Source organism: Miniopterus natalensis, chromosome 20, assembly GCF_054644295.1.
Source record: "Miniopterus natalensis isolate mMinNat1 chromosome 20, mMinNat1.hap1, whole genome shotgun sequence".
Classification (NCBI taxonomy): domain Eukaryota; kingdom Metazoa; phylum Chordata; class Mammalia; order Chiroptera; family Miniopteridae; genus Miniopterus; species Miniopterus natalensis.
In genome coordinates, this window is record NC_142100.1 from 887,624 (window position 1) to 900,192 (window position 12,569).

Below are 12,569 nucleotides of genomic sequence, written 5' to 3' on the forward strand. Positions count from 1 at the left end.
AAGTCTTTAGGGTGCAGGCCTGCTAGTGTAGCTGGGGATATTACTCCCCTTACTGAGAGGTTTTGCTGTTAGGCACTCACTCTGGGGAAGTCAGTCTCTGCTTCAAAGCCAGCTCCTCAGTCTGTACCCTATCCTCCAATTCTAGTTCCCCACAAGATGGCCTGCTGCAGGTTCAGATTGAATTCAGTCTGTTGCCTTTTCTATATGGGCAGTTTCAGTGGCCTGGGCACAGTGGGTTCGATTAAAAAACATTCCAGTGAGCACTTTACCCCCCATCCCCCAGCAGGGGTTTTAAGCTTTTCCTCCAGTTCTAGTCCCAGAGAGACTTACTCTTGTACAGTGGTACCTTGGTTTTTGAACGTCTCCATAGACAAACATTTCAGTTTACGAACACTGTAAACCCGGAAGTAAATGCTTCAGTTTTCGAACTGCCTCAGAAGTTGAACATGCCATGTGGCTTCCACTGAGTATAAGACCCTGAGGCCTAGCTGTCAGCTGTTGATCCCTCGGTTTTTGAACGTTTCAGAACTTGTACAATCTTCCAAACAGATTGTATTTGAAAACCGAGGTACCACTGTAATGTCCTCCTGTGAGCTGTTCTCCCTTCTCCCTCAGGACTGTGCCCTGCAGGAGATATGTGGGGGCTCAGTGAGCTGAACTAGCCCCTTTCTTGTTGGGGGGGGGGTGCTCCTAGCCTGCAGGAGAAGTAGACATGCTCTGCCCCTCCTTTCCAAGATCTGGTTGGCTGATTGCATGGGTCACACTAATTTCAAACTCTACACAATGTAGACATAAATCCCAGCTTTTGCTGGTCTGTCTCCCCAGTGCAAGCCAGGAAAGTGGACGCCTGTTCAGCAGTCAAAAACTCAAAAATGCACAAAGCAACACACAGGCAGAGAATCCTCCCTGCAAGGTCCCACCTCCCCCATGCGTAGGCACCATGTAAGAGAGGTCACAAAGTCATTCCCATGCAGCTCCCCTGCACAGCTGATCTCAGTAAAGCTGGGGCAGCTCTTTGTGTGCTATCCATGCACCCCTCAGGGAAGGTCAGAAATCCCAGATTTTCCCCACAGGGAGCTCAGGTGGCCGGAGACCTGCTCCACCCCACAGGCATCTCTATTCCATCGCTGGTGGCGGAAGCGCTCTCTTCCCCTTGCCTTGCCACACAGATTAAATGCTCTCTGGGGTTCTTCACAGTGCCTTACAGGAAGCCAGAGGGTCCCTGCATGTGGCTGCTCAGTGCAGCCCTCTGGCCCCTTTCTATTCAGGAGCCATACGCTGTTGAACTGCCTTTCCTATGGTCAGTACCCAGTGTGAAAGATGCCTGTCATGACCGCCATTAGAAGCTTTGTTTCCCTCCTTGCAGGCACACTGTTCCCCTGAGTCCCTCTGCCCTCCACATGGGGCCCCCCTTCCCTTCTCCTTTGCTCTGGGTTTGAGATCCCAGCTTTTGGAGGCCAGGTCCACACTCCCAAGGGGAGGGAGCTTTGCAGCTGCTAGCCCTAGGGCCTCAGAGGCCAGCACAGGCTTCAAGGGGGAGGGGGAATCCCCCTTTCTATGCCCAAAACTCTCTTAGCAGACTCTATGATGTTTCTTCAGTGCTCCCTACTCGAAATATGTACACTCAGGTATATTTCTCTGGTTTTTCCAAGTTGGTCACACAGTATTTTAGCAGTAAATTGAGTCTGTGGCTGTGAGCAAGTGCTCTCTGCTTTTTGTCAAAGTGCCACCATCTTCCCACACCTATGCTCTTTATAATGTACTGCTAAATTTGGTTTGCTAATATTTTGTTGAGGATTTTTGCATCTGTGTTCATCGGGGATATTGACCTATAATTGTCTTTCTTCATAGTGTCTTTATCTGGTTTTGGAATTAAAATATTGCTGGCCACGTAAAATGTTCTTGGGTGTTTTCCCTCCTCTTGAATTTTTTGGAATAGTTTGAGAAAGATAGGTATAAGTTATTTTTTGAATGTTTGGTAAAATTCACCTGTGAAGCCACCTGGTCCAGGACTTTTGTTTCTTGGGAGGTTTTTAATTTATTTTATTATTGCTTTGATTTCATTAGTTGTATTTGGGCTGTTCAGATTTTCTGTTTCTTCTTTATTCAGTTTTGGAAGATTGTATGTTTTCCAGGAATTTATTTGTTTCTTCCAGATTGTTTAATTTGTTGGCATATAGTTTTTCATAATATTTTCTTACAATCCTTTGTATTTCTGTTGTGTCAGTGTTACTTCACCTCTTTCATATTTGATTTTATTTATTTGGATTCTTTCTCTTGTTTTCTTCATAAGTCTGGTTAAAGGTTTGTCAGTTTTATTTATCTTTTCTGATAATCAGCTCTTGGTTTCATTGATCTTTTGTATTGTTTGTTTACACTACATTTTGTTTAATTTCTCTCTGGTCTTTATACTTTTTTCCTTCAATTCACTTTGGGCCTTGTTTGTTGTTCTTTCTCTATTTCCTGTTGGTGTAAGTTTAGATTTTATATTTGAAATTTTTCTTGTTTCTTCAGGTAGGCCTGTAATGCTTGAATTTCCCTCTTAGGACTGCTTTCACAGTGTCCCATAAATTTTGAGTAGTTGTGTTTCCATTTCAATTTGACTCAAGGTATCTTTTGATTTCTTCCCTGATCTCATTGTTAACCCATTCATAGTTTAGTAACATGTTATTTAGCCTCCATGAGTTGTGTGTGTTTATCAGTTTTTTCTTTTAACTGATTTCTAATTTCACATAACTATGGTTAGAGAAGATGCTTTATATGATTTCAATCTTCTTAAATTTATTTATGTGTCCTAACGTGGTCTTTTCTGGAAAATATTTCATGTGCACTTAAAAAGAATGTATATTCTGCTGCTTTGGGATGAAGTGTTCTAAACATTCCAATTAAATCCATCTGGTCTAATGTGTCAGTTAAGACCTCTGTTTCCTTGTCAATTTTCTGTCTGGATGATCTATCCATTGATGTTAATAGGGTGTTAACGTCTCTTACTGTCAATCTCTCTTTATGTCCATCAATATTTGCTTTATATATTTTGGTACACCTACACTGGGTGTGTAAATGTTTAGAAGAATTATATGTTTTTGCTTTATTAATCCTTTATTATTAAGAAATGTCTTTCTTTGTCTCTTATTACACCTTGTAAAGTATATTTTGTCTGATACAAGTATTGCTATCCCAGCTTTTGTTTTGTTTTCATTTGCATGAAATATTTTTTCATCTCTTTACATTCAAGTTGTTTGCTCTTTTCATTCTTAGGTAGGTATATGTAGATAGCATATATTTGGGTCCTGTATTGTTATCAGTTCAGCCATTTGTTATTTTTGATTGGAGCCTTTAGTTTAGCTCACTTTCTGTTTTTTTTAATTTTGAAGGGAATTCCTTTTATTTTTTTTCTCTTTATTTAATTTTTCCATCACCACTTATCCCCCTATACCCTCTACTGCCTCCAACCGCCCCCTTACCCCAGCTATCACCACACTGTTGTCCATGTCCATGAGTTCTTTCTCTCTTTTTTCTTTGCTCAACCCCTCCACCCCCAAACAATCCCTGCAACAGAGCTGCCTGCCTGCTATCTATGAGTTTGTCTCTATTTTGCTTGTTAGTTCAGTTTCCACATAGTTAGATTCCACATATGAGTGAGGTCATATGGTACTTGTCTTCCTCTGACTGGCTCATTTCACTTATGTTCACTTATAATGCTCTCCAGGTCCATCCAGGCTGCAACAAAAGATACAATTTCCTTCTTTTTATGGCTGAGTAGTGTTCCATGGTGTAGATGTAGCACAGTCGTTTTATCCACTCATCTACTGATGGGCACTGGGCTGCTTCCAAATGTTGGCTACTGTAATAACACAGCAGTGAACACGGGGGCCACGTATCCTTTTGAACAGTGTTTCGGGATTCTCTGGATAAATTCCCAGAAGTGGAGTTGCTGTGTCGTAAGGCGGCTCCACTTTTAATTTTATTTTATCCTTGCCCAAGTATATTTTATCCACTGGTTTTGAAAAGAGCGAAAGGAAGGGTGGGGAGGGGAGAAGGGAGCGGGAGGGTGGAGAGAGAGAGAGAAAGAGAAACATTGATGTGAAAAAGAAACATCAACTGGTTGCCACCCACACATACCATGACCAGGTCCTGGGATTGAACCTACAGCCCTGTTGGTGCCCTGATCTGCAACCTTCAAACCTGCAACCTTCCCGTGCACTGGATAATGCTCTAACCCACTGAGCCACACCGGCTAGGCAGATTTCTAATTTTTTGAGGTAACTCCTACTGCTTTCCACAGTGGCTGCACCAGTCTGCATTCCCACCAGCAGTGTGCAAGGGTTCTTTTTTCTCCACACCCTCACGAGCACTTTTCTGTTGATTTATTGATTTAGCCATTCTGACAGGTGTGAGGTGATATTTCATTGTGGTTTTAATTTCCATTTCTCTTATGATTAGTGACACTAAGCATCTTTTCATATGTCTCTTGGCCATCTGTGTGTCCCATTTGGAGAAGTGACTCTTCAGGTCTCTTGCCCATTTTTTATTCGGATTGTGGTTGGTTTTTTTTTTTTTTGGTTGAGTTTTATAAGTTCTTTATAAATTTTGGATATTAACCCCTTATCAGATGTGTTGGTGAATATGTTCTGCCATTCAGTGGTTGTCTTTTCATTTTGTTGACAGTTTCCTTTGCTGTGCAAAAAACTTAAAAAAAAAAATCTTTATTTCAGGGAGAAGAAGGGAGAGGGAGAGAGAGAGAGAAAGATCAGTGATGAGAGAGTCATTGATCGGCTGCCTCCTGCACACCCCGTACTGGGGCTCAAGCCTGCAACCTGGGCATGTGCCCTGACTGGGAATCAAAACTCGATCTCCTGGATCATAGGTGGATGTTCAACTGCTGAGCCATGACAGCCAGGCTATGCAAAAAACTTTTTGGTTTGATGTAGTCCCATTTTTAAATTTTTTCTTTTGTTTCCCTTGTCCACGGAGATATATCAGGAATAAAATATTGCTATTAGAAGTGTCTGAGATTTTACTGCCTGTTTTCTTTTAGGATTTTTATGGTTTTGAGTCAGACATTTAAGCCTTTAATCTGTTTTGAGTGTATTCTTTTGTGTGTTGTAAGAAGGTGGTCTAATTTCTTTTTTTATCTGTCCAATTTTCCCAGCACCCGTTATTGAATAGACTATCTTTACCCATTGTATGATTTTGCCTCATTTGTCAAATATTAATTGACTATAAAGCTGTGGATTTATTTCTGGGATCTCTGTTCTTTTCCATAAGTCAATTTGTCTGTTTTTATGACAGTACCATGCTGTTTTGATTACTATGTCCTTGTAGTGTAGTTTGACATTGGGCAGCATGATTCCTTCAACTTTGTTCTTCAGTCTCAAGATCACTGTCTCTATTTGGGTTCTTTTGTGGTTCCATATAAATTTTTGAAATATTTTCTCTACTTCTGTGAAATACGCCATTGATATCTTGATAGGAATTGCATTGAATCTGTAGATTGCTTTGGGTAGTGTGGATATTTTAATGATGTTAATTATTCATATCCATGAACATGGTATATGCTTCCACTGATTTGTATCTTCTTCAGTTTCTTTCTTTAGTGTCTTATATTTTTCCGAGCACAAGTCTTTAAAATCATTGGTTAAATTTACTCCTAAGTATTTTTTTAAATTTTGCAGCAATTGTGAATGGGATTGTTTTTTGGTATCCATTTCTGATAGTTCATTATTGGTGTATAAAATTGCAGCTGATTCCTAGATGTTTATTTTGTATCCTGCTACTTTACTGAATTCATTTATCAATTCTAGTAGTTTTTGGAGGAATCTTTAGGGTTCTATATGTACAGTATGATGTCATCTCCGACTAATGACAGTTTTACTTCTTCATTTCCAATTAGAATGCCTTTTATTTCTTCTTTCTGATTGCTGTGGCTCAGACTTCCACTACTATGTTGGCTAAGAGTGGTGAAAGCAGACATCCCTGTCTTGTTCCCAATCATAAGTGGAACATTTGTAGTTTTTGCCCATTGAGTTTGAAGCTGGCTGTGGGCTTGTCATACGTGGTCTTTAATACATTGAGGTATGTTCCCTCTATTCCCACTTTGCTGAGAGTTTTTATCATAAATGGGTGCTCTTTTTATCAAATGTTTTCCTGCATCTGTTGACATGATCATGTGGTTTGTAGCCTTCATTTTGTTTATGTGGTGTATCAGATTAATTGATCTGCAGATATTTTACCAACCTTGCATCCCCTGATAAAACCCCACTTGATCATGGTGTATGATCTTTTTTAAAAAATTGATTGATCGATCGATTGATTGATTGATTGATTGGAGCAGGGGGAGGGAGAGAGGTTGATTTGTTGTTCCACTTATTTATGCATTCATTGGTTGATTCTTGTATGTGCCCTCACTGGGGATCAAATGCACAACCTTGGAGTATCAGGGTGATGCTCTAACCAACTGAGCTACCTACCTAGAGCTGATTTTTTAAAATATGTTTTTTACTGATTTCAGAGGAAGGGAGAGGGAGAGAGAGTTAAAAACATCAATGTTGAGAGAGAATCATTCATCAGCTGCCTCCAGCATGTCCCCTAATGGGGATCAAGCTACAACTCGGTCACATGCCCTGACCTGGAATCGAATTGTGACCTTCTGGTTCATGGGTCGATGCTCAACCACTGAGCTACTCCATCTGGGCTGATCTTTTTAATGTATTGCTGGATTCAGTTTGCTAATATTTTGTCAAGGATTTTAGCATCTATGTTTGTTAATCAGAGATATTGGCCTGCCTATACATTCTTTCTTTGTTGTGTTTTATCTGGTTTTAGAATTAGGATAATGCTGGCCTCATAAAATGAACTTTGGAGTCTTGTCTATCTTGAATTTTTTTGAATAGTTTGAGAAGGATAGGTTTTAACTCTTCTTTGAATATTTGGTAAAATTCACCTGTGAAATCATCTGGTCCAGGGCTTTTGTTTGTTGTGAGTTTTTTTTATTACTGCTTTATTTCACTAGTTGTAACCTGTCTCTTCAAATTCTCTGATTATTCCTGATTTAGTTTTAAAAGGTTGTATGTTTCAAAACGGAATCTGTCCGTTTTGCCCTGATTTTCTGATTTGTTGGCATATAGTGGTTCATAATATTTTCTTACAATCCTTTCCATTTCTTTGGTGTCAGTTTTTATTTTTCCTCTTTCATTTCTGATTTTATTTATTTGGTTCATCTCTTTTTTCCCCCTTGATGAGTCTGGTTAAAGATTTGTCAATCTTGTTTATCTTTTCAAAGAACCAGCTCTTGGTTTCATTGACCTTTTGTATTGGTTTTTTAGATTCTAATTCATTTATTTCTACTCTGATCTTTATTATTTCCTTCCTTCTACTCACTCTGGACTTTGTTGTTCTTCAAGTTCCCTTAAGTGTAAACGTTACATGGTTTATTTGAGCTTGTCCATGTTTCTTGAGATAGGTGTATAATGCTATGAATTTCCCTCTTAGGACTGCTTTCCTTGTGTCCCACAGATTTTGAATCATTGTTTTTTCATTTTAATTTGTTTCAAGATATCTTCTGATTTTATTTCTATGTATTAGGTAGTTCTGCTATGACTTCTAGTCTTGGCAGGGTGGCTTTATGTAGTAGGTGGTAGGACCCAGTGGTGCAGTCTCCCTGATGACCTGAGCTGGGCGCTCTAATATCCCTTGTGTGTGTTATGTGGGTCCTCCTGTTGTAATTGAGTCTTGATTGCTGTTGGCCCATTTGTGTGTGGCATCGACCCTCAGGCTGGTTGACAGTGAGGCTCAACCTCCAACACAGCATACAAGCTGCTGTGTAGATGCTGACCACATGGAGTAGAATTCGCCTCAGTAGGGATGGTGCCTGTTGATATCTCCCTGTGGATATGCTGCTTGTGAAGCTTATTGGATCTTACTCTGCTGTTGTCTGAAGCTGGGTGTATTGGTTCTGGGCCTATGTGGAGGGACTCTGGTGTAGGCCAATTTCAGATGCTGTCTGTGACTGGCCCTGGACAACTTGTTTGGAGCTATCAACCATCCACAACTTGTGTAACCTCTGCTGGACCTAGGTGCATGTGAAAAGGACCAAGCTATGTATCCAGAGATCTGCTTCTAGTTCATTTTCATTTAAAATAATTATCGATTGCTTGTAGTTATTGCCATTTTAGTCATTGTTTTCTGATTTTTTGTTGTTCTTCTCTGTTTCTTTCTTATTCTTTTGTGCTCTTCTTTTGTATGTTGATGACTTTCTGTGGTGTTGTATTTGGATTATTTTCTTTTTAGTTCTTGTATATCTCTTGCAGATTTTTGATTTGTGGTTATCTGTGCTTCATATATGCCAAGCTATGTTTTTAGCCATCTATTTTAACATAATGTTTGCTTACATTTGAAGACATTCTGAAATTATTACCCTTTTTACTCACTCCCTCCATGTTTATATTTTTGTAGTTATTATTCTTTTTGTGTGTATCTTTTAATTTACTGTTGTAATTACACATGATCTTCTTAGTTTTGCTTTTTACCCTCTGTACTAGCTTTATAATTGTTTGATTCACTGCTTTTATTATGTGTTTGCCATTGTAAGTGAGAGGTTTTTCCTTTGGAATATTTTCGTATTCATATTTTCTATCTCTTTTTCTTCTTCTTCTTAACATTTATTGTAATACTAGTTTGGTGATGATGAAATCCTTTAGCTTTTTCTGGTCTGGGAAACTCTTATTTCTCTATCAATTCTAAGTCATAGCCTTGTTGGGTAGAGTAATCTTGGTTGTAGGTCCTGCTTTTCATCACATTGACTATTTTGTGCGAATCTCTTCTGGCCTGCAATGTTTTTGTTGAGAAATCAGCTGACAGTCTTATAGGAGCTCCTTTGTAGGTAACTTAACTGCTTTTCTCTTTCTGCTCTTAAAATTCTCTCTTTGTCTTTAACCTTTGGTATTTTAATTATATGTTTCCTGGTGTGGGTCCCTTTGGGTTCATCTTATTTCAGACTCACTGCACTTCCTGGGCTTTTATGGTGCCCCAATGATGTAGATATTATCTTAGAGGTCCCTTAAACTGTCCTCACTTTTTAAAAATTCTTTTTTCAAATTGCTGTAATACTGATTGTTTTTTGCTTGCTTGTCTTTCAGATTGCTGGCTTGATCCTCCACTTCATCTAATCTACTGTTGATTCCATCTAATGGATTCTTAATTTCTGTTATTCTTCATTTCTGACATTTCTTTTCTACGGTTTCTATTTACTTGTATAAGTTTCACTGAGTTAATTTATTCTTTTCTTAAGTTCATTGAGCATCATAACCATTGTTTTGAACTCTGTACCTGGTAGGCTGTGAGTTTTGTTCTGTTCTTTCACTTGGGACATTTTCTTTGTCTCCTTATTTTGGCTACCTCCCTGTGTTTGTTTCTACAAATCTGGTAAATCTGCTTCATCTCCCAGTCTTGGCAGAATGTTTTTATGTAATAGGTTTCTCATGTGGCCTAATGGTGCAAGTCCCTAGTCACCTGACCTGGGTGTTCCATGGTGTCCCTTGTGTGGGTTGTGTGTGCCCTCCTGTTAGTTGACCCTTGATTGCTGTTAGCCTGTCATTGGGTGGGATTGACTCTATGGCTGAGTTGCTGTGAGAACTGGCTGTGACAAGAGCAGACAAGCTGTTGTGTGGGATTCACCTTAGTGGGATTCTGGTTCCTGTTAAGTCCCACACTTTGGGTGTGTATTTGTTGAGCTACTTGGGTGCTGCTCTAATGTGGTCTGAAATTGGCCACTGGGTATGTTGGTTCTGGGGCCTTCTTGCTATGGGGTGGGGTCTCAGAGAATGACTGGGGTGTGATGAGCTAGCAGTGTTAGCCAGGTTAATGGAGACTCAGATTTGGTACCTGCCATTCATTTGGGGGTAGGACTCAACATAGGAACAATGGTGAATCCTCCCCCCAAATGGTGAGTGCCTGGCACAGCAGGCACTTTAGCCCCAGAGAGAGTTGCCCCTTCAGCCCTTTCCCTGAAGTAGGACAGTTCAGTTCCTCCCCATATGTCCCACATGCTTTTTGAGCTTTTGTCCCTTTGTTAGAGCTTAGCATGTGTTTTCTTGAGCAAGTGAATCTGTGCTCTGCTTGGGCCCTTTAAGAGGAAGGCAGGATGGAGTCTTAGCTGATTTTCATAGTCAGACGTTGTGGGGACTCCTCTTCCTGGCACTGGTGCTCTGGGCTGAAGAACCCAGTGTAGGGGTGGAACCCCTCACTCCTCAGGGGAGACTTCCACAACCAAGATATACCTGCTGATTCTTAACCATCACACAGTATGGGACCAGTCAATTTCATGTCTCCACCCCTCCTTCCAGTCTCAACATGGCTCTTCTTTATATTCTTAGTTATAGGACATCTGTTCAGCTAGTCTTAAGGTGGTTCTCAAAGATGGTTGTTCTATAACTTAGACGTCATTTTGATGAGAAATGGTGAGCACAGCATGTATCTATTCTGCCATCTGGACTGGAATCAGGAAGTGCCCTGCAAGACATTATCTTCAATTTAGAGATAGCAAACTGAGAGTGTGGGAGGTTAGTAGTGCTCCTCAAGGTGGCACATTTATCATGCCAAGGATGGATTGAAATGCAGTTGGCATTATCCCAAAGCTTCCCTTTCATGGAACATCAGTGTTTCTTAGATCTCTCACTTCAGTCACATAGACATGAGGTGCTTGCAATAGAAATAAATTAGAAGTAACCTAGATACAAGAAAAAAGTTTGGAGTGTTGAGCATTGTGAAATGTTAAAATGGTTCATCATAAGGTTTGGTTAGCACTTTCTTTTTACATATTTAGGGTTTGAAGGGCCAGTTTATTATGCTTGGGTGAATTTAAACGGCATCCTCAAAATGGAACTGGTACTTGTTAGAATAATTTTTTACCAAATATACGTGCTCTTCGCCTAGTTCCTCTTACAGCTGCGCATTCGGGCTGGCTGTGAGGAGCTCCACAGTCCAGCTGGGACGATTCCCATTCTTGACTGAAACCGGTGAGGACGCGGCCGCGTGTGGCGCGGCCTCTGAAGGGAGCGGGGCGGGCGCGTCTGGCGGCCCCGCCGCCCGGTGGCGCGGAGGAGGAACAGCCGCCGCCTCTCTTGCAGCCCAAGCAGCTCTTCTGGAACAGCGACTGCACGCGGCGCTGCCGCTGCTTCCGCCGCAACCTGATCCAGTGCGACCCGCGCCAGTGCAAGTCGGGCGAGGAGTGCGCGCTGCGCCACGGCGTGCGGGGCTGCTTCAGCACGCGCACCTCCTACTGCCTGGCGGCCGGCGGCGGCGTCTTCCGCACCTTCGACGGCGCCTTCCTGCGCTTCCCCGCCAACTGCGCCTTCGTGCTCTCCACCATCTGCCAGAAGCTGCCCGACATCTCCTTCCAGCTCATCATCAACTTCGACAAGTGGTCGGCGCCCAACCTCACCGTCATCTCGCCCGTCTACTTCTACATCAACGAGGAGCAGATCCTCATCAGCGACCGCAACACTGTCAAGGTGACGCGGGCGGGGCGGCTGCCCGGGGCCGGGGCGGGGTCGTGGGTCGTTGCCTCCCGGGCGCCACTCGCGGGGAACCAGGTGCCAGGAGTAAAGTGCAGACGTCCCGCAGGGCGAGACCGGCCCCGCCGAGGCCTTCGCGGGCGGCTCCAGACGCCTGGGCGAGCCCGTCGGCCCTCGCTCTCCGTCGGCTTCCAACAGCATCTCACTTGGTTTCACGAGCCTTTAAAATTATTCTTGGCGCTGCCCACCTGCACCAAGACGTGCTCTTTCATCTCTGCCACCTTTTCCAGAAGCTGAGAGAAGGCAAGCAGTTGCCTAAAAACACAGGTATCTGAATAAAACCTGAAGGAGGCTGCCCTGCTACTGGAGGGCCCATGACGGCGCCACCTGCAGGAAAGCACAGGCTGAGTGTGCTGAATTTCTCACAGGTTAACTCTTCCCTGGGACAGCTGCCTGCTTTCTTGTGGATCTTAGACATGTGTATAAATAAATACATGGATGGCCTCCCCGCCCTCCCGTAAGGAGCATGCCTCCCTGACTCAGGTTCCTGCACCTCTTCCCCATGAGAAGGGACTGTGCTGATGAGCTGCTGGCAGTGACTCCCAGCCTCTCAATTAAACCAGGCCGCTCACCGCAGGGAGAGCTGAAGGATGGAGTCAAACCTCAGCGCTCTGATTACAGCTAGGGAGGGACAGATAGACCAGGACATATGCGTGAACATTTTTTGGAGGAATTGAGTGTTTTTGTGTATATCTGCTTTCCATCATTAGCTTACGTAATTGAGCGTATCTTTATTTTAACAATCATCAAATAGCTTGGTATCCAGAGTTAGGCAAAAGACTGGCTGTATTTTACAAGCTTAAAAGGAAGAGTTTGAACTATATTGGCTTTTAACTGCAGTGAAAGCTTCTACTGTTTTTTGACATCCCAATTCCTTTTGCAAATTGGCCCACATGGACACAACTGCATTGGTTCAGAATCCAGGAGCTAGAAAGGGAAAGTGACCACCTAACAGCAAAACTGACCTTGTTGTGGAATAAAATACCCCGAGGTAAC

At 42.3% G+C, this 12,569-nt stretch overlaps 1 protein-coding gene across 1 annotated transcript in view; it reads left to right on the forward strand.

Annotated features, from left to right (window-relative positions):
* TECTA (tectorin alpha) overlaps positions 1–12,569 on the forward strand; it is a 127,975-nt gene that overhangs the window by 97,029 nt on the left and 18,377 nt on the right. Inside the window, exon 14 of the mRNA XM_087828512.1 lies at positions 11,127–11,510. Coding sequence (XP_087684638.1) covers positions 11,127–11,510 — 384 coding nt within the window. The remainder of the gene's footprint in view (positions 1–11,126; positions 11,511–12,569) is intronic.